The sequence below is a fragment of the Alligator mississippiensis genome, chromosome 3 (genome assembly GCF_030867095.1).
Source record: "Alligator mississippiensis isolate rAllMis1 chromosome 3, rAllMis1, whole genome shotgun sequence".
NCBI classification, from domain to species: Eukaryota; Metazoa; Chordata; order Crocodylia; family Alligatoridae; genus Alligator; species Alligator mississippiensis.
The window spans coordinates 274,100,919-274,123,870 of record NC_081826.1 but is presented as its reverse complement, the minus strand read 5'-3'; the positions used below and the strand labels follow the sequence as shown (position 1 = coordinate 274,123,870).

At 45.5% G+C, this 22,952-nt stretch overlaps 1 protein-coding gene across 1 annotated transcript; it reads right to left on the bottom strand.

Annotated features, from left to right (window-relative positions):
* Positions 1-4,577: 4,577 nt before the first annotated feature.
* Positions 4,578-22,661, bottom strand: CCL28 (C-C motif chemokine ligand 28). Its single transcript, XM_006268915.4, has 3 exons — positions 22,524-22,661; positions 9,784-9,913; positions 4,578-8,306 (listed from the first exon to the last, which is right to left on the bottom strand). Exons 1-3 carry the CDS (start codon positions 22,585-22,587, stop codon positions 8,126-8,128), a joined length of 375 nt encoding a protein of 124 aa, XP_006268977.1. The 5' UTR covers positions 22,588-22,661; the 3' UTR covers positions 4,578-8,125.
* Positions 22,662-22,952: the final 291 nt, after the last annotated feature.

Genomic DNA, 22,952 nt, shown 5'->3' with positions numbered 1-22,952 from the left:
ATTTAAACTGATACCTGAATCTAATTGCACCCTTAAGATAGAAAAGCTTGCATTAGACCTACCCAGACCTAAATTAACTTTGCAATTGAAACTGGTATCATTTAGTTACTGTAATATAAATTTAATTAATACTAATAACATTGTATTTCATTTGTGGAAAAATACCCCAAAATCTTTATCTGTTCTAAAAGGAAGTGTACCAGTCTTTCATTCCACAATATAATCCTACTCTAAAAACAGGATTTACAAATGTTGTTATAGTGCTTATTGAATCTCGATGATATTGACACTACATAAGTCTATTTTTCAGATAAAAAGACCTTTTACACCAATTCCCAACCACCCAATTTCAGCCTAGAATCTGCGCTGCTGAGTTATAAAAGTGCTGCAGGCTGAATTATTCTCTTGTTTGCACCTGTACATCCCCAGACTCTCCCAAGACCAGCCTCTCTTGGGGTAGTAATAGGCATAATTGTAGAACTGGACCCTGCAGTAAAAACCTTCCAGTGGTGAAGTGCAAAAGAGAATAGAATCCAGGTTCCTTTTCCAGTGGTGTTTAATAGGACTAAAAATGACCACATGTTTTTGTCAGGAAAGTTGTCAGGCGTGTCTCTGAATGCACAAAAAAGGAAAATACATGGATGAGCTTATGAATAGTTATTAATTAAAAAATATATCTTTAAGAGACTATTTTGCACAGTAAAATTAACTTTTCTCTAGATCTACTACAAAACGATTAGAAAAATACTGCAGTAATAACATTAAAGGCTCTCTAGGACTTGTTACAAGGGGCATGCTGCATTACCAGCTGTGATTAGTCTTTGTAAGTCTAACAGACCTTAATGAATAAAAATTTAGCCATACTGAAATCAAATCTACTGGATTCTACCAGCTGGCTATCAGCTACTATATAATTTGTACTACACAATACATTTAGAATAAATGTGCTTACTTTTGAAAACAGAGATCTTTTCTTTACCATCTAATTTCCATTCTTCCTATAAGTATGTGCACAGTTAATCAAGCGTCCCACATAACATTCACACAGCATGCCTTACAGCTGACTTGACCAAAATGCTGAGAGAGTCAGCTTAGGTCAGTTATGTCGGTACTTTCCTTTCATTCAGTGATTACAACTGGTAGCTGGATTGATGCCACCAAACACTTTTCCCATAAATCATTTAATAGCCTTCAAATAGTAGGAACATCCATCTCTGCAACTTTTGTTGAATTTGAACTAATGAACAGTTGATAAGGTAAAGTAGCCTTTTTAAGCTACTCTGTTTCCCTTAAAAATTCTATTTAGTACTCTTGTGCTGAGTTACATTCATACAGTAAAATCAAGTTAACTAGACTCTGGGGTTTTATTTTTATTGGAATCCAGAACAACTTTGAATTGAAGACAATCCCCTAATAATTAGATTCGATGCATTGAAAATGTATAAAGTTGTTATAATTTTCCATGTATAGAATCTAATTAGATTGGAGGGTCATCTTAAATTTCACCCCCTTCACTGCTTCAGTAGGAAAAGCAGGGGTAAGGGGCAGGAAGTTGTGGGGGCAGGCACTAACAGATTTGAGCAGCCTGACTCCTGTCCCTTGCCACTTGTCCCCAGTCCCACTGTGCCTATGCCCGCCAGCCCTCCTTTCCCCACCCCCCACATGCTGCCTGACTCCCAGCGCTTGCACCTCCTGGTGTTTGTCCCTCTACCACTTGCCCCCTCACTTGGCACTCCCCCTTCCACTGCCTGCTCCCCTCCCTCCCACCTTGAGTCGCAGCATGTGTCTGAGGCACAAGCACAAATACATGGTGACTGGCTTCTGCCTGGCTACACAGCAGCACTTCCTGCAGCAGCAGCTCTGACCCCCACCCTTTGACTAGGTTGGAGCTGGAGCTAGGGCCAAAGCTGCCACCATTGTAGCCGCAGATATCTGGCCAGCCCTGGGTTAGAGTTGTCACTGAGGTAAGTGGCAGTAGGGGAGAGCAGAGGTGGTATGGGAGGCAGAAGCTGCAGGGGCAGGTGGCTGGTGGCAGGAGGGGCAGTGACTGTGGCTCTGACTTCAACCTCTGCCTGCTCCCTACTCACCATGTCCTCAGATCCAAAATCAGGGGCTTTCCTCCATGGGGAGCAGGGGAGGGACCTCATCTTGGATTTGAGTAAATATGGTGTTTAAAAAGTACTGACATATGTCCTCCAATCCCTCCATACCACCTCTCAAACCACCTGATGCTCACAAAACATTGAATATCCTTTAGCTTTTCTTGTCTCAGCAGGACAAGCAACTGTTTCATTTTGCATAACTATCTTCTATTTTGGTGATGAATTTACATGAGTGAAATGCAAAGATCTTTGGTTATTTTACTTGCTCATAGTAATGCAGTTCTTACATAGCCAGCACTCTTCGTTTTTGCAGTAAGAAATTGTACATTATGTATCTGTATAATTCTACACTTATATAGCAAGCCAGCATACATACAGTTTGCAATTGGAATTTTTGTAATATAGTTCTTTGGAAATATCAAAAATGATTCTTTCCTGTGTCTTAGTGTGACAAGCAGAATGCATCTAAAAAAAATCTGAAAATCACTAAAAGTGCTAACTATTAGTCATGCCTGGATAATTGATCATCATTAACAATCCCCCTGGAGTGACAAATTAACCAGATTTTACTGTAATCTTGTTTATGAGAAGGGCAAAGGTTATGTAGATGTAACCATGCTGACTTGTGCAAGGCAACATGTTCCCTTCATCAGAATGATTTCTAGGAAAAGGATTTTAGTCCAAATTTTGCATTTCTTTTCTCCTCCCTAAAATTCTTATCTAAACAAGTTCTTATTTTAAATCTCTGAGAGACACTGTAACAACTCACATTTTGGTAAATCTGCGACCCATGCTTTAAATGAAGGGCAGGAGATGGTTGCCAGAATGAGAGACAAATGCACACTTTATATTTGCAGTTAATTTGTTGCTCATGGATGTTAGTGGTGTAGCTGCCCTGGAGCCTAAAGTCCTCTTTTGAGCCAAAGAACAGGTCAATATGTACAATGGTAGCGCAAGCAATCCTGCCAGTGTGCGTCAGACCTACCACAGTAACCAGTTCCAGAAAACAAAAGGTAAGTAACATGAAGGAGACTAATTCAGTTCCTGAAAAATTCTGCTTGCAGGACACTTTATTACAACACTTCAGCTTAGAGTTACTTTCCTTTATGTGTTTAGCACGCTTTGTTTTTTCTGTCCAAAGCTTCTCGAGATTCATCTCATTCTAAGGACACCTAAGGGCACACCCTTTTAAGCAGTTTTGTAATCATTTATTATACTATGTTGCCTTGTCCACTAAAAAGTAATCAAATGCATTGGAATCGAACCTAACCAACCACAATCAGGAAAAATGTGTGCAATCAAAAAAAGCCAGTTTGCAAGGTTCATCGCTCTGCCTGTCGTTGGAAGTATAGGAACCAGCTCTATAAAGGGACTGAGGCAGTGTTTTGAGAAACTTCTTTCCTCATCTTTACTGAATGCCCTAGAAAATCTAACTCAGAGACCCTCCTCTTAGCATTCACAGAGAGAATATGCATTGGTAAGCCATAGGGCTATTTTCTCCTGTAAAAGAAAATGTTGAGACAACTTTACTGAAAGTAGAATATTGACGCTGTTATATTAATTTGTACCTAAATAACAATGGTCAACAAATAACATACAGGTACAGGGAGAAGACGTCACTTTATCAGACTTGCAAAACTAAGATTTATCAAATGAAGGAGGGTTTTATTAGAAATCTGGTGACTATGGTTTAAATACTGTTATATGAGGCAGCATCTTACTCCAAGAGTTCATTTTAACATTTAGCATTTAAGAATTCACTGGATGGTAACGTTTCATTTTTTACATGTATGTTGGGCATTTATCAAACATAAATGAAACAGTGGACCAAGTTAAAGGAGTCCAATCTGGTGTTTTGACATTACAGGCTTCCCTCACCAACCACGGGGGTAAAGTTCCTGAAAGTTCCCGTGGTTGGCAAAACCATCGTTGGCAAAACCAGCCGGGCTGGGGGAGAAGAGGCTGTGGGTTGGGGTTGAGGGGCACTAGCAAGGCTGTGGGGGCTGTGGGGGGAGGGGGGAAGTGAGAGGCACAAGCAGGGCCAGGAGGGGCGTGGGGGGTATTTTCCGACTGTACCCCACCCCCTCTGCAGCATGGATACTCAAAACAGTGGTTGGCAAGGGAAACCTGTACAGAGTGAGGCATTTCAAGGACAGATATAACCTATCCTAATTCCTGCCCCCAACAGAACGTACACTAGTCTAACTTTGATTCATGCAGTATTGGTGACGTGCCTTACAACTTCTTGTTCATCACTTCTGAATTTGGTTTGCTGGGTCCTTGGGAGCTTAAGGTGTAATAGACATTCAGAGTGGTCTGAAGTTTTAGATTATTCCATCCTAACTATTCTGGATTTGGTCCAGTAAGTGAAAATATTTTAGTGGTGCATATGGATCTAGCTCTTATAATGCCACTGATCTTGATATTTTAATTGCTTACATCTTACAGCCATCCCAGTCATCAACAAACTAAAAATGTCTGTTTAGAATACAACTCGTTTATTTGTATAGTCTCTTATTTGGGGAGGGAGCAAGGAGAATGGCATAGCAGCTTCAGCTATAAATACATAATTTCTCAACACATAAAAACCCAGGAGGTGAAGATTCAGGCTATACAATGCCATGAGAAAATGTACACACAGTCAAAAACAACCTGTAACGTTCCTAATTAAGTAATCCTGTAATCCTTGAACTGGAATTGCTACTGTGATGTGATGACATTGGACTAAGCCCATGCACCTATCATGCAGTGCAGCAGGCTGTTTTTGGGAACTCTTGGGAGTAGAGGCCCAGCCAGTTAGGCAGGACCAGCACACTCTTAGACAATGACTCAGCTGGCTGGGGCATGAGGGTGCTTCAGTGCAGGGGCTGCCTGCTGGCTAGTGCCACACTGAAGCACCTTTGTGCCCCAGCCAGACCTTGTGCAGCATGTTGAGCTAGCATGTTGAGCTGGTGCTGAAGTTTATTGCTGCATATTAACATGTAGATGCACTGGGTTCTGCCTAGGACCAGAACTATATAATTAACTTCTTGCAATATATTAAACTATGCATGCAAATCAATGGACTATGTAAGCAACAGATCTGGCATTGCACCCATCTGTTTACAATAATGAATGCATTTGACACAATGTGATTAGAAATCATTTTTGTATACAGCACATAATATATTTTAATATTTGCAATAGCCAATGGATATTCAGTAGCCATAATACTATTTAACACAGAACACATGCTGAAATTATGGCAGCAGTAACCTTTCATTTACAAAATATTCCCCAGAAACATTGCCTCAGCCTTGGTCTGTGTTATGGATTCCGTTCCAAGGGACAGGTTTGTAAGAATACTTAGATGCCCAGTGATGCAGGTGGGAGCTAGCCAGATGCTTTGGAAAATTCCCCTAGGAGCCTTTCTGCATCTTTAGGTATCTAGATGCCTTTAAAAATCTGTGTGGAAGCAAAAAAAATCTGTGTAGGGTAGACCAAACAACAACTGTGCACCAGGATGAACACACACCAGAAATCTATCAAAGACAAAAATACCCAATTACCTGTAGGGGCACATTTCTCACAAGAAAACCATTCTCTCTCCAAACTCTCAGTTCTAATCCTCAAAGCGGATTTACAAAACACCTTTTGCAGGCAAGCCTATGAACTTCATCAAACTCCTTGATACAAAAAAAATCATGGACTAAATATAGACATTGGATTTATGACACATTATAACCTGCCTAAAATTTGACTCCCCAAGTATCTCTCCACTATTTACCAGCTCCATTCATTCCCCTCCCCCCAACCCCAACCCCAACCTGTCTGTCACCTATTGACTCCTCAATTTACAACTTCACTGACTGCCTTTCTTGCATGCATACCAGCTGCTGGCTTCTTTACTATTCATTCCATCCAGGAAGAGCACACACCACCTGCAGATGTTTCCTCAGCCTGACAAAAGGTATTTATACCCAAAAGCTTGCAAACATGAATTTTTCCAACTATTTGAGTTGGTCTAATAAAATATATCAGATTTACCCAAAGAACCTTGTCTACCTATGTCCTTAGACCAACACAGCTACAACCTATACCTCTGTGTGGAAGCAACTCTTGACTTTGTATCCTAGCTGAAAGTTTGCTGAGCCACAGCCCTGCCAAAAATATCAGCTTGAGAAATAAGTCTCATGGCAGAGCCTCAGCCCTGGCTGGAATCTTCCAATAGTACAAAGGAGACTTAAGCTGCCTTAGGCAGCCTGATGAGGATTTTTCCTGCCTGGTAGTCAGTGTGGTAGAGGCGATATCTTTTATTAGACCAACTAGAGAATTCAGTTTCCTGCCTGGTAGAATTCTCAGCTGCTAGAAAGCTAGATTTGTGCCATCGACTCCCTCACTGTGGTGTAGCAGGAATTATTCTGGGTATGTTAGAAGTCAGGAGAAATCCTGGGTTAGCAGAAGAGTTTATACAAACAGTTCCAGCAGGTGCAGCTCCAACCTGTGCCAGGGCCTGCTTTAGTCCCTGTATCCGGTAAGGACTGGAGGAAGACTTGAAACCACCAACGCTTCTATCCCACTTGCACAGATGTGATGCAGGCCTTGGCTTTTTCTTACCGATTGCTATTTCTTTCATCATAGTGCACTTCAGCAGCTGAGGGAGCCAGCTATTCACCAAGGACAGCCATTTTTCTTTGTTTTGGGGAAACCATTGTCTGCTTCTGATATCTAGTGACCTGCATGCATCCTTGTCATATGTATGCAGATCATTATTAGTTATAAAAACATTTAACGTGCCCTGTGTGCTTTACAGAAGATACAAGAGACAGCGTTGCTCCAGGGAACAAAGAATCTAATTTTAGACTCGATACAGTAAGTAAAAATAACAAACAATAATTGGAAGAGCAGTGGAAGGAAAATGAGGGTTACAGTAATACTGGACTTCTTGGCCTTTTGGGGCAAGATCAAGTGATTGTTACAAGCACCTGTATCATTCCTGACCTATTAATTCTCTCATATCTCTTCATAAGGATACCGCAAACTTTCTAAATTTTCAATCCCCTACTTCCCCTTAATCACTGTTTCCACTTTGGTACAGTGGAAAATGTAACTGACTGCCATGGGTTGGGGCTTGTATGTTTTGCTGAGGAAGTCAGTCATTTGAAGAAGGGAAGGAACCTGGAGAAATGAGTCTGGGAAACTACTCCAAACAGTAGGGGGTAACATGAAAGAAGGCACAAAGACAGCACTCAGAGAAAAAGGGCAAGAAGTAGGTAGCAAGGCTGCCAGAATCTTGGGCCCCTAGATTTTGAGCCTAAGGGGCACGGAGGATTGTCAGCGGCAAGGAATGCTGGAAGCATAGAAGGGTTGAAGTAGAAAACAAAGTTGACATTTTGGCAAGCTGCAGCCATGACTGGTGATCCCCCAGACAGAACATGAAGTAGCTACACAACTGGAAAGGAGAAGGCAGGTTGGGAGAATTCCATTCATGAGTCAGTAGGACAAAGATGGTCCCGGTCTCTGTTCAAGCTCAGAAGGTAAATTAAAAGGAAGAGAACACCAGGGATAAAACCCAAAGGAGAATGAGAAGGAGGAAGACTTACACAAAGAGATCTTAAAATGGAGATCAGAGTAAGATGAAAGGGACAGCTCTGAAAGTCAAGGGAGACAGTTACAGAGTTTGAAGTTACATACTATTGCAGATTATAGAGGTCACAGCAGATGAGGCAGAGTAGACATGCCAATGACATGTCATTTCTAATTCATCAACTATTTCCTTTACCAGCCTTATTTTACTAGTAGAATACTCCAGAAACAAGATCATCTCAAGGTACAATTGAAAAGGGATAAAGAATAGGTACAGTTGATATCTATTGCAGCTTGCTTTGGGGCTTTTGAAAGATTATTTTTATAGCCTATGAAGTTATAGATTGTAACTACACAATGTTGAGCAGTCATCCAGCACATGAATTCTTAATCTGGTGTTTTTTTCTGGGTTGCAGTGGATACAATGTAGCATTCTACAGATACCTCCATCACAGGTTTTATTTCAGCCCAGTAGTGTTTTTCACAATGTTGTGTTTAATTTTGTGTTTGCTCTTGTTTCTCTCCTTCCTCCCAGTATGAACATTTCTTCTAAGAATCTTGGATGTATTCTTCTGTAGCCATTTTCTAACATTTTTATTATGTGGGCTTGCACATAACCATTCATGTCTCACATAAAGGCTGAAAGGAAAAAAAACAGCAATGTCTACTGCAAGTGTCAGAATAAAACAGTACCAAGTCATTTCTAGAAGGTAAATGGGAATATCTGAAAGTAACAAAACATACATATGCTTGTATTAGTCATCATTTAGTAATGTTTAAGTAGCATCAATTAACTGATTTACAGTGGAACAAGTGTGTGAGGTCAACTATCAGTGATTCTCTTACTTTCAAAACAAGTAGTAGTTCTACCACATTCAGTATATCCTGAATTATGGAGGGAGAGGCTTCAGAGTTCCTGACAGTACACACAGTGCAAACTGGTACATTTACACTGGCAGTAAAGTGAACCGGTCTGATAGATATTATAAAACTGAAGATTTATGAAACAACATGAATGCAAATATTTCCATGATTGTTTTTCAATTCAAAATTTTCATTTATGGTTTGAAATTAAACATCCCCCTGTGATATAGGACCAAAGCTATGGTATAGTGCTAGTGGAAGATAGCCAAAAGTTGGAACCGATTAGACTATACTGGGTATGTCTACACAAGTCGTTTAATGCAAAGCTGCCTGATTAGCTTTACACTAAATGTCTCAGTATCTACATGTGGGGCCCTATTAGGCCTCAATAAACTTATAAACTCCAGAGCAAGGTAATAATTGTAAATACTACTAAATATTTACAGGTACTACCCTGCTGCAGGTTTTTTTTGTGCACAGCAATGCACATGTAGATGCTGACCTGGCTGGTTGGGGCACAAGGGTGCATCGGCGCAGGGGCTGCCTGCCAGCTAGCCACACACTGAAGCACCCATGTGCCCCAGCCAGCCCCTCTGCAGCATGTTGATCTGAGCAGTAGTACCGGACTAGCAGCTGACCCTCACCCCTGCCAACTCGTGCTGTTTGGACCCAGATGTGGTGCTGTGGTCTCAGGTGCAAATATAAATGCAGCACCCAGAAACAATAAACTTTAACATGATAAGTGCTAGAGTTTATTGCTTCACATTAATATGCACATGTAAATGCACCTACAATAAACAAATGTAAAGCTGTTGTTTTGAGTTTTTTTCTTTTTTTATGACGATCCAGAGCAGGATGGTACCTTATGTACCTGTTACCTATGAAAGTGTATGTCTCTCTGAATCAGTTAATCTCTAAAGTGCCACCCTGCCCTGCCTTCCACTTGACTTCATACTAAGAAAGTAAAGCTGATTTGATGTCTTTTCTCTGTGTCCATGGTAAGTGAAGTGCAAGAGGTATCCACCAACATTAATGGTGAAAATGGTGAATTTTTATTTAATGTAGGTTAATTTTAGCACTCCAAGGTGTTAATAATGTGAAAAAGCTAATTTTAAAAACATATGGGTCCTAACTCTCCACTGTGTTTTCAGCAGTGTAGTTAATAAGAGTTACACTGACATAACTTGAAAACCAGGCCCAGTGACTATTGGTCCTTTTAAAATTCAACCATCCAAGAAAAATACCCTCTTACATAACAGCTGGTAAGTGGCATACTCCATCCTCTTTCTGGATTTCATACATCTGTACTTGCCGTAGAAGACTTCTGGGAACATGGTGTGATACTTTTGTACAACAGTTAAAGGACACTGGAAACATGGTAGCTAAATATCAAAAGAAATATTTTCATCAGTGAAATGAATAGGACATGTCACTGCTCATCTTGTGAAGGATTAATGAAAGATCTACAGCCTCTGAGATCAGTCAGACTGTCTTCTTCTAGACAGTCTTTCCACCACCACCTTATATACCACCATACCCTGATCTCTGCACACACACATTCTCAGTTAATTAAGGAGCAATGTTCTTCCAAATCTCTCTGTGACTCCACATAGACACACATTTTACAGAAAACAAAAATGTAAAGGATGGGTTATGTTTGTGGACGGAACAAAATTATACTATATCACCAAAGTTAGTGACCCTCTGAATATGAAGGCCAAAATCCTTTTAACTTATTTAGATGTCTAAGTGGTGCTTAGTGCCATCCCATTCCATCCTGCTAGAATGCCTAGAAAATTAGTAGAGAGACAAGGTTCCTTGGGTGAATTTGATATCTTTTATTAGACCAACCCAAATGGTTGGAGAATAGTTATTAAGCAAGCTTTCAGGTTCAAAAACCCTTCCTTAGACCAACACGGCTACAACCCAAACCCCTAGAAAATTAGTATTGAGATTTATATCCTGTCCTATCCAGAAAGGTTCAGATCAGTTTATAATAAGCTAAAGTATCTCCTTTCATAATATGCTATCATCTTAGCCTTAAGATTAAGTCATAAACAGCAGCAAGAAGGAAGGGAATCTACCTTTTGCATTATTGATTTTTTGGGCACTTGAGCTGTGTGGAATGCCATCACATTTAGATGGATAAGGGCTACTTGCTGTGTAATAGGCGGAATAGGATCTGCCCCATAGAGTTTGGGCCCAGTCGTTCTGGGGTGAATCAAGCCCCATAGTTCGAGTCTTTGAAGCTGCTAGCTACTATTTCTTACATTATTTCCGGGGCTCAAAGCCCCATGATTGAAATTTGTCTCAGCTTTGGAGCTAGTCTCCCTGCCTCCCTTTGTCTTAACTGCAAACAGCTTCCCTGATGGACAGACCACCTGACTTGCAGCCAGCAAGAAAACACAAATTTGATTTTGAGAAAATATTCAAAGTTGGGGAATTGTTTTTTCTACCTGTGCTGGACTGAAAATGGGTCTTTCAAATTGGAGAGTTGCCCCCAACCACTGTAACTACTTTATGGGTGCAACCAGTGTTCAGGTCTGCACTCTCATAGAGCTGCATTTCCCACATGGTAGGTAAATGCAGATTGACTGGTTATTTCTCTCTCCCTCTCTTTTTGAAATTCCTGGCGTGTGAAGCATCCCAATAACATGCCCACTGGAATGATACGCTTCTGTGAAAAGTTTAATTTTTATCCAGCTAAGATTCTCTGACCAAAAAAAAATCTCAGCTCCACTGAAGAGAGAGAACAGGTTTGTCAGATCCAAAGTCCTTGTAGATAGCGGAATCATTGGTTTTACCCCTAAGAGCCTCTGAAAGAGTGTGCCAGCAGAGTAGGTCCATCTGCCTCCCCAAAACTTCTTCCTCTCTCTCCTTCTCCCCTCCTGTCCCCCCACGACACTGACCCCAGCACTGGGTGTCACTGCTCACACACCTGCCCGTGAGGACATGTAACACCCATGCCTGGAGCCTGTGCTGTCCATGGTGCATGCCTAGCACTGCCCAGCCAGGCAACACCTTCCCCAAGCACACTGAGGTGAGCTGGGCCTCTGCTGCTGGAAATGGGCAGAGGGAGCTGAGCCCAGGAAAGGGTGTTGTATCTGCTGCTGAATCCACAGGGCAGGCTGGGTCTCTGCCACTAGCAGCCTTGAATTGGCTCCAGTGTGATGCTGAGGTGACAATGCCTGACTGTTGGTCCAGCCCGGCACTGCACCAGAATCTTAAACTTGTATTATCTCCATGGATGAGTCCCACCATAGCTGAACACGTGACTTAATACAATCCCTGGGTCAGCACAGCAGTGACTCATTAAGGTCAAGGCCTTGTGGGCACAGTGGATGGCCATAACTGATTACAATCATCAGTTCAGTCATGCCTACAAGACCATGGCCTTAATGTGGCAGCTGGTCCGTATTTTGGTGCCCTGGGATCTAGGTCACAACCCTGTGACCCAGCAGGGGCAGCCTTCCCGAGCCCCCACCCCACAACCCCTCTGGTGACACAACACCGGAGGAGGAGCCCTTGGACCTTCAGCACCCCACCCCGTCCTCCTCCCCAGATGCTGCATCCACTGGCAGCTCAGGGAGCCCTGGCCAGCAGCTGCCTCACCCTTGGCACAGCCCCAGCCCCCCTGCACAAGGAGCGGCCAGCAACATCACTGCCAGCCAACAGCCCCTGGCCAGGTGCTGGCTCACCACACGCCATGGGCTACAGTCATGGTGCAGCTGGTCACCCATACCAATGGGGAGGTCTGCACCAAGCTGCCAACCTTGTGAGCCCCAGACATATAATAAGTCTTGCACTGAGTGGGGGGCCATCCCAGTCCCCACCCCTGCCCGACTGCCCCTCCAGCAGGGAGGGCGCAGGCACAGCCAGCTCCTCGCCCCAGTTGTCCAGGAGCCGCACGTGCCCCAAGGCCGGGCACTGTGGGCTGGGCTGCAGCACGGCAGAGTGGTTGGCCTGCAGAGAGAGCGGGGGGCAGTGGGGCTTGGAGCTGCCAACAGCCTGGCCTGGCCCACCCTAGGAAGGGAGCAGGGGAGACAGGATGACTGCAGCCAGCACACAGCAGGTCACGTAGGCAGAGGGAGAAAAAAATTCATAGATTCATAGATGTTAGGGTCGGAAGGGACCTCAATAGATCATCGAGTCTGACCCCCTGCATAGGCAGGAAAGAGTGCTGGGTCTAGATGACCCCAGCTAGATGCTTATCTAACCTCCTCTTGAAGACCCCCAGGGTAGGGGAGAGCACCACCTCCCTTGGGAGCCCGTTCCAGACCTTGGCCACTCGAACTGTGAAGAAGTTCTTCCTAATATCTAGTCTAAATCTGCTCTCTGCTAGCTTATGGCCATTATTTCTTGTAACCCCCAGGGGTGCCTTGGTGAGTAAAGCCTCACCAGTTCCCTTCTGTTCCCCCATGATGAACTTATAGGCAGCCACAAGGTTGCCTCTCTTATTTGTGGGGACTGAGCATACGTAGGTGCATTCACGCCCACCCTTGCCCAGCAGGTAAGGCTGTGCAGGAAGGGGTGTGGGGAGAGAGAAGGGGTTGGGAAGGCAGATTGAAGCCACCGCAGTGAGGGAGAGAGCGGGGCATGGGCAGGGGTGAATGGGGCCCCTGCCTGGCCTGGTGGTGGGACAATTGGAGCCCAGGCGGCTTATCCAGGAACATGGGGGGGCTCCCACCACTTCCATCTATGCACAGGGCTGCTACTGCACCGTGGGATAAGTGCACTGCTGCAGGTGCCTCGGGAGTGGCATGACGCCATGTGTGTCCCACCCCTGGGCTGCACCATGCCCCCTGCCCGCCTGGTGGCAGGATGCACATGGCATCATGCTGCTCCCAGTGCAGTGGCGTGCAAAGCCCAGTCTGTGGTGGCAGCAGCCTCCAGTCCACACATAGATCGGGGGGCACATGCCCCTCGGGCCTTCACCTGGGTGTGCACAGCGGCGGGAGCCCCCCCCAATGCCTGGATGAGCTGCCTGGGCTCTGACTGTCTCACCACCTAGTCTGGCCAGTGCCCCATTCACCCCAGCCCCTGCCTGTGCTCCACTCCCTCCCTCACTGTGGGGCCTTGATCTGCCCCCCGCCCCCCTCTGGCCAGAAGTAGACTGGTACTTGTCTGTTGTGCTGGGACATCAGTCATCCATATGCCAGGCTGTGATTCTGGCTGTGTGCACACCCCTTCCCACCCTGCTGCTGTCGCCCAGAGCCCATAGCTGTGCTGCCTTGCAGCCCTACCCACTGCCCTGCATTTGGCGGGGTTGAGCCCCTTTAGCCCCAGCCTTCTGCTGCCTGTGGCAGGTTGCTAGCCCCAGGGGAGTAAGTGGGGATGTGGGGCTCAGGCAGCAGCTGCCTAAGCCCAAGCCTGCCCAGCCAGCTTACCATGGTCCCTGGGCAGCACATGGTCATTAGTCCAGAACATCTCTCTGAAATGTCACAAACTGGCACAAAAGGCTTCTGTTTCTTGCCTCTGTAGAGCCAACATCTGGACATGGGGAAGAGCCCACCAGCCCAGTGGAGATGCAGGCTCTGAGTCAACGCCATGCACCGCTGACACTGTCCGGATGCGCTAGCTGCTCTTGCTCCAGTGGGTGGTGGCAGAGAAGCAGAAGGCGGAAGAGCAGGCCTGGCAGGCGGAAGACGTTGTCTGGGTGGAGGTATGGGACTGGGGGCTCACTGGATCTGAATGGAGCTGCTCCAGCAGCAGGGGGATGCTGACTGCCAGGCCCTGGACACCCTCCTGGGCCTGGCAGTGGCATCCATACCTCCCACTGCCTGACCCCTGCCCGTGGCTCTGCAGGGCCCCTGGGTCCCACCTGCCGCCCTGTAGCAGGCCCCCACTTGGGCCTGGGAGGGGGTCCTCGGGCACCTCCTGCCTGCCAGACCCCCTGGCCTGGCCCTGCCCTGGACCTGCCGCCGCCTGCCTGGGCTCAGCCCTGCCACTCTTCCCTGCACCATGCGCTCAAAGACCTGGCCATGCATGAGGCTGCCACCCACGGGGGTTGCCATGGCCCCCAGGCCCATGGGGGAACATCCTGAGGCTGGGGTGCTGGTACCTGTCCCCAGGCTCTGCCCCCTAGGCCCTCCCCTCCCCACAGCTCCCCACTCTGGGCTCAAAAACCAATGATGTTGCAAATAGTTTTCCAATTGTACATAGTTTTCCACTTCTAAGTGGATTTTTATTATTGGTGGTTGGGGAGAGGGATGGGGGGGCTCTGTTGGTTGGGGGAGAGGAGGAGGTTGTTTGTTGAGAGGGGGAGGGGGGAAGGATGGAGGGGGGTGTTATTAGGTAAATAAAGTTTTTTTGTTTCAACTGTGCACATGTCCTGAGAGATGCTAGGGGTAGACGGGGGGTAGAGGATGTTTGGGTGGCATGGCAGGCGGGTTGGAGCGGGGAGTGCTGGAACAGGGGGTCAGGCAGGGCATCCCGCAGCTGGTGCCCTGGCCCCCACTGGCAGGTGCACGGCTGTCAGGGGGCCTGGGTGGGGGGGTGCCTGCTGGGGCTAGCAGAGCCAGCACCATGGCAGGAGTGCAGGGCACTGGTCGTCACTGGCAGAGGCAGGGGCACAGGCTGGAGCAGCCATGGCATAGGGAGGCAGGGTGGGCAAGGACGGAGCTGCCATGTGCTGCCCCTGCTCTGGGTACACCTCCTGGGCAGGGAAGGGGCTGGCCAGGAATCAGAGGGCAGGGCTGTTTTTCCAAGATGGCTGCCAAGTGCTGGCAGCTGGCTCTGGCTTCAACATAGCTGCCAAGTGTTGGCAGCCATGTGGCTGGAGGCTGGAGCTCCCCCCAGCAGCCACAGAGGTACATGGCAGGGCTGAAGGGACTTGGCACTAGATTTAGTGCCATGTATAGATGCCTGCCAAAAATCACTTACTGTGCATTAGTTTAATGCACAGTAAATTTAGTCATGCTTAAATGTACTTGCAGATGCGCCCTTTATTTATGAAGATCTAAGTCAGGGGTGGTCAACCTGTGGCAACCTCTGTGTAGCATATGGTAGATTGGAGGGGACAGGCAGCACAGTGTCAGATAGGGCATGGAGCAGAAAGCAGAGCATCAGATCAGGCAGGGAGCACAGGGCAGGAAACAGAAAGCAGAGCAGAAACTTGGTCAGAGAGCACAGAGTGGCACCTGGCAAGGGGGGTGGGTGTGCTAGTTTCTGGCAAACCTGCCAAAATATTCCCCCCCCACCCTGCTCCCAACTGATCTAAGTCATTCAGCCATTCCCCTGGAGACCTATTGAAGGAACTCCTTGCAGTTCCTCCCCACACAAAGCTCTTGATTTATAGGGAAGCAAAGAGCCCTTCAACCACATATACAAAAAATAAATCTCCCTTAAGCTTCTGCTTGGAACCTGATAGACTGACTCAAGGAAGTCAGAGAAGTGAAACCCAGAAGCCTTATCTCTACCTGCATACCTCTCTCCCTTCCTAACGGACCTCTTCTTGCATATCCGACCTCTTTAGAAGACTCTGTTACTCTCATACCAATCATGCTTTTTTATGCTTGTAATGAATGATTCAGCTTGAAAGTCATTCTTTTTAAGTTCTGCTTTAGAAGCAGAGCAATAACACACATGGCACTGCAAAGATATTGAACATGTTACAAGTACCTGTGGAGACACATTCCTGGCCATCACTGGGGGCAAGAGGTTTGTGCTGTGAATCTGGGATAGCTACCAGTGGCTGCAGAACCTCAGAGCGCTTTGCTGGAGCCCTGTGAGAAGCCAGCACATCACAGCAAGATGCTCCTTACCTACTTCACCGCCCTTCTGAAAATTTACCCCTTCAGTTTGCTACAGACAAACAAGCCTGTTTGGTGTGGGTAGATGGGAGGATCAAGTTAGTCACTGCAGTCACTGGCCCACTGCAGGTGGGCTCACATGGCAGAGATCTGCAATCATTACAACCTATTTACAAAAGCTAGGGGAAAACCACCAAGATATGCATTCATGTTACACAGAAACATGCCTCCTGATGCTCTGTGTGGCTGGAAGGGAATAAATAGCTTGCTATTGCAAAACAAGGGAGGAAGCAGCCTTGGCTTTGCAATGTGGAAGCCTGCCTAGGCCCTAGAGCAGTGCTTCTCAAACTATCTGATGTGGCAGACCGGTAATTTTTTTTTCCAGTGGGCCAGGGACTGGTGCCTGGTTCAGCCAGTGGCAGCAACTGTATGTAACAGCGCTACACAAACGCGCAACCAGCTGTTTCTTTCTCTTTCCTCACCTTGCACGATGTGACGTCACCTGCAGTGTTGGAATGTACGAATTGTAGCGCTATAACATATCTATGTTATGCTTCTGAAAATATCTTTCTTTCTTTCCTGGCAACTTGCTGTGGACTGGCAACCAGTGGCTCGCAGACCGGCACCGGTCCGCGGACCACCACTTTGAGAAGCACTGCCCTAGAGTATCTTCATTATCTAAAATTTGCTGAGAACCTGCTGTGAAGTGCAGCGTTGCAATGAGCATTTGGCATTCTGGGGGTTAGCAGGGTTGGTGTCCTGTTACAAGTGCTGGGAAGCAAATGAATTTCCTTGATGGAATTGACTTATTGATTTATTTTCTGGCTTGACTGAGAAGCAGTTTACACTAGGTTAGAGGGTGTGGCTCCCATTAACCGCAGTTGGCGGGGAGAATGACAGGAAGAGCTGGGAAGGAGGGTAGGAGTTGGTTAGTGGGCTAGCTCTAGCAAAGTAGACTACTCTATTATTGTGGAACAGCATCAGCAAGAGTGAGTGTACAGTGTGGGAAGGTGACTCAGTAGCAAAGACAGAGGAGAGAACCAGAAGACAGAATAGGTGGAGAGGCCTGTGACTGGCAGGCAGGTCATTGCCAAGTACGTGCTCACCCCTTTGAACATGTGAAAGGTGGGGGTGTGAGTCACATGAAGAACTGAAGTAAGAACGTGGCCAGTGTCGTAGCTTAGAGCCACCTAAAATGGCAGTGCCCCACAATCAACATACTGAGGTCACCCATTCACCTCCGTGGCACTGTTGAGGTCCCTCACCTTCCTCAGGTCCAAATCCAGTCCAACTCCTTGCAATACGGACTGAACGGTGGCTTGTGCACTACCAATGATCTGGCTTTTGTCCTTGTTTTTTTACAGGCCATTGTCATGTCCTTTGTTCCTATGTTTGTTTCCATGTTACACTGTTCAACCGAACCTTAAGTACAAGCTAAAAAAATGTTAATATTTCAGCGTCCAGGCCAAGCCTTTCTAAACTTTCACCTCTCCTTGAGTGTGAAGAGATCCAGAGTCCCTGCCCATTCCAGGTTGATGCACCACAAAGCACAGGACTAGAGAAAAATTCTATTTATATTGACTCCAGGAGCACATACATGCAACCAGGCTAAACAAAGTTTAAACGAAGAGGTGATACTATTCACCAGGATCCTATAGCAATAGAGGAGACACAGATAAATGTCCCGTCAGGCTGGCAGGGTGTGAAGTGGTCTGAGGAGGCAGCTGTATGATTGCCAAGTAGTATATAGCCCAGATGGAGTCACATGAACATTAGTACACAATGAACTTACTGGGATGTGAAATGGCTTTCAACAGGAGTACAAACTATGTCAGACCCTGACAGTAACTACATACAAAGGCACTGTGGGTGTGGATCTCTTGTTTGAAGCAGCTTGTTTTGCAGTTCTTGGCAGAGGAACTCTGTTGCGATACAGAGCTAGGCTTGAGCAACTCATGCAAAGTGCTGTAGTGAAGACAAGCTGTGAGGGTACTTTCGCTGTACTTGGAACTTCCTGGGACTTACAGTGGGGCAATGAGGCCTCCCAGCAGTCATGTGCTCATATGACCTACTTGCATCTTTGATTTACATGACTGTTTAAGTGTTTGAAGGACTTGGCCCTACTGTAAGAACATACAAGCCTGAAAGGGAAGTGCACGATATGCCAATAAGGATGACAGTAAGAAATTTTCAGTTCTTTTAAATACATTGTGCTCCCTTGCCCCTCCCCACATTGCCAGTTTACACTTACTGGTACAGTATTTATATAATTGTACAATTCACTTCCATTGTTCAATGACTGGCAGTTTGCCTGGAGCCCTTATCATGTATTTTTAAACCTTTCTAATTGTCAATATTTTGGGGGTTTTAGTTCTCTTTTTATACTTTTTTTTTACTGGCATGTGTTAGAATTCACTTCAGTTAACGCTTTGCACTTACTACTCATTTGTTAATGCTGATCAGGCAATAATGCCCCAAATTTCCTTGCCTCTAGCTGTGCCAGTACAGCTACCCTGGAACCCCAAAAGGCAACCTCCATGCACCCAACCTGAAAGGTAACAACTCAAACTCAGATCCACTACTTCAAAATTCAGTGAAGACCCCTTATGCACGAGGCTGCACAATTTTGTCTTCTACTTACAGTGTTGCCAACTCACAACCCTATCACTGTTTAGAGTTATTTTTGCAAATCCCCATTGCCCTGTAATTCCATGAGAATTTCAGTTTTAATTTTTAAAGTAAATTTCTTGCCTTCATAAGTACAGAGAAGAACTTTAAAATGTGACCCAGATACATACTCTAAAAGCTTAAGAAACACTGCCAGGGAAGGCAAATTAAAAACCACCTAACATACATTTTAAACCTCATTATTTTTTTAGTTAATCTCGTGATTTCTAGACACAGCCTCATATTTTCTTTGAAGACTTGTTGCTGCAAAGCTGCATTCAGGAGCACTGTGAGGACCAGGATTTGTTGGGTAATAATTTTTTATCAAATGAACTATATAGCCAGAAGAGCTGTTAGACAAGCTCAAAATTCACCATCCTCATATTTGCCCTGGGAAATAATTTTTTTTACCCAAAAGCTTGTCTAATATCTCTTCCAATTGTGTAATTAGTCCAATAAAAATATTAACCTTGTTTCTCTTATGTTCCCTGGACCATTGTGGCTACAGTAATTCTACTTCAGCATTTCTCAACGCATGGGTGATGACTCAAAAGTGGGTTGCAAGAATATACGAAAGGTTCGTAAACCAACTTTAAAAATCAATTTTTGTTTAAAGAAGAAATACATGGGAAAATGTGGCCTTTCCCTTGCAGGCTGGCAGAGTTCCAGCCTGCAAGGGGCTGCTTGGGGCCACCCCACCCCATATGCACTGATCCCCTGCTCCACACACTGGTGGGGAGCAGCGGGCCAGGAGTGAGGGGCACTGGGTTTGGACTGGCCATCAACATTTACTAATGGGTCCTGGTACAAAGAAGGTTGAGAACTCAGGGCGCTTGTCCACATGACACCTCTCCTGTTTCCACGTTATACTTTTCCTGTGTCCACATGACAAAAACCACCATTAAGCTAGCTAAATATCGTCTGTGTCTATGTTATCAGCTGATTTTATCGTTTTAGATTTTTTTTATCATGGTAATTTAAAACACCTATTTTATTTTTAGCTCCTGAATTTCTTCCATGAGAGCTATTTTTATCATTTTAAATTTGTAACGTGGATCTGACACATGCCCAAAAACGTAATTTTCCTTGCTTTCTAACTATTGCACCACCAGGTGCCGCTTGGGTTAACTTGTAAATCCACGAAAATCCATGGAAGTTCATCTAATTTCTCCTGCACTGATTTTCCCAGACAACAGGTGTTAATCTTGCAACGTTTTACTGATTATTTTATTGCTTGTATTAGATTAGACAGGTGCCTCTCTGTTCTACTTCATACGAATTCACAGGTATTATTTTAGTCACCAGAGGGCGCCCCTTTATCCTGTTGAACCCAGACCAAATCTATTGAAAACAAGCAAGGGAAAAAACTCACACAGATGAGAACCTTTGAGGGCCAGATTTGATTGTTATATCTGAACCACTTGGCTAAAGTAAAAGTGTAGCAGAGAGCAGAATTTGGCTCAATGACTTTACAAGTCCTTGTGTTTTCTCTAGTTCCAAACTGGAGCAGAGTGGATAGAGCAGGTGCAGGCAATTATTTCAAGCAGAGGGCCACTAACTGAGTTTTGGCAAGCCGTTGAGGGCCGCATGACAGGTATCGGGTAGATAAATATGTATTTTCTAAATTTTTTAGGGTCCCTGCAGGCTGGATAGAATGGCCAGGAGGGCCACATCCAGCCCACAGGCTGCATTTTGCCCACCCCTGGGATAGAGAATGAGGGCGTACCCCAATGAGTGCGTACATGTAGTCTGCAATGCCTCAAATCTGTTTGAGGCACCGCAAATTGCATGCAGTGCATGTGCACCCACACTAATTTGCAGGGCAGCAAGGGTTTTTTGATACTGGGAGATCCTGATGCCAAAAAATCCCCTGCTGCTAAAACAAGCAGTGTGGCACATGCGGCAGCAGCATGTGCAGCCAGAAACGGAGCCTGGCCAGCCACAGCCGTGCTCTGGCTGCCAGTCAAGCTCTGAGCAGCTGGATTGCTGCCACTGCTGCCTTGGAAGACCCCCACAATCCTAGGTAAGGCTGCTGGGGCCAGCACTGGTGCTAGTCCCAGCCTCCTCTACCCCACCTGAGACAATTTGTCCTGCACCAACTCCACGTGCAGGGGTGTGCGCAGCAACAAAAAAGCAGCGGTTTTGCTGTGACAACCACATGCCCCTATATGTGGGAACATGCCCTGAGAGGAGAAGATGAGGGATGGGAGAAGGGGCAAACTTTACACAAATCAGGATTTAACTGGCCTGTCTATTGTTTAATTACTGTTATTAAAGGCAGAGTATGTCTGCATAAGAAAAATAAGTGATGTAGATATCCTGACCTATTTGACAGCCAGAGAATAGAAGGACACATCTTAGGAGAAGTCACTGTACCCCTGCTTTAACACTTTGCACCTGTTGTGCAAGCTTCTGCAGACTGCCCAGTGACGAAATCAGGTGGAACAGAGTTCACACAACCTTCCAGTCCGGCAGGCACAGAAGCCATTTTAACAGGCAGAGTTTTAAGGCAGATTTAAAACTATTTATAATCAGCTTCTGCAAGGGGCTGTGCAACCTCTCGTCTCACCAAAGACACCAGGGGCTGGGAGTGTAACTTCTCACTGAATCAGGCTCTTCAATGTCCTGACCTTGGGAAAGATCTGATTAACCTCCCCAAGGACAGAGGGAGATGACTTTCCAATAGAAAATTATAAGAAAAATATAAAAATCCACAGGATGAGCACTATCCCCCAGCAACACTCTATGTATGTAAACAGGCTGCAAGTTACAACAGCTTAATCTGTTGGTTAAAGTGTGAGAAGATGAAAAACAGACTTTGCTACATTATAGCTATAAAACTTCCAGAAATGTGGCACCTGTTACACACAGTGATGATTAAGTCTATAAGCAAGGGATCCGGCAGACCTAGCTTTCTGCCTGTGAGTAACTTTGCCCTCCTGAAGTGTCTCATAGAACAGAGATAAAAACTTCCTTCTGGTACAACTTAGTCAATCAAAAGGACAACAAAAAATTGCTCCCCGATTATATGGGAAGTCCTAGAGATCCAGTAGGTGACAAAAAGCTCAAGGAGTGAACTGCAGCCAAGGTAGCGACACCCCAAAGAGACTGGTGATGAAATCTTAGCCAGGGGCTTCAGCACATCATTCACTTCAAAGGTCTGCAATGCTATGCTAGGTTGCAGTGCTACAACTGCAAAGTTCTTAGCAAAGTTTACGGTGACAAATACTTCACTGTAATTAACTTTTCTAAGGACCTGTCATTTCCTTGTTGAAGCTACACTGTGGCATCACAAAGTCCACTATCTGCTCTCCAACTGCCTTTTGTTTCAGAAAAGGTGATGAGCTGAAATCCTGGTCCCAAGGACATAAATAGGAGTGATGCTGTTGCTTTTATCAGGCTGTCACCCTTAACATTTTCCCAGCTTATGGTACAGAGAACAGAGCTATCACCTTGGATCACTCCCAGAGTCCTGAAGTTTTAAACAGTTTCATTTCTGAATAGAGACACTTCACTTTCTGATTAAGAAACTTAACATAACTGCAGCAAATTGCTAATGTACAATCTGACTTACCCTCAGATGTCTGAATAACTACAATTGCAAGAACAGTGAAGACAGTGGCTAAGTTCAAGTCCATTCTCTCCAAGAGCTGCAGGCTTTACCGTAGCAGACCTGGCTGAAAGGTACAGGAAACAAGTGTGCTAGGCTGCAGAGGAAGAAATTCACTTTAAAGCCCCACCCTTGGTGGCTGCTAGAAGTGGGTTTGATCCTGCCAAGCACTTCAGCACATTCTCCAGGTTACAAATGTGATTTGTATCCTTGACTTTAATAGAATGACTCACATTCTTATCTCAAGCGCTTTGCTAGAGTGGGGCAGAGTGATCAGGACCTTTCAGGGCTAATGAAGAACCACTAGCACTGCTTTCCACCAGTCACCCGGGAGAGCCAAATACTGCTCTCTGTAGACTCACAACTCCATTGAATTCAGGTGCGACATAAACT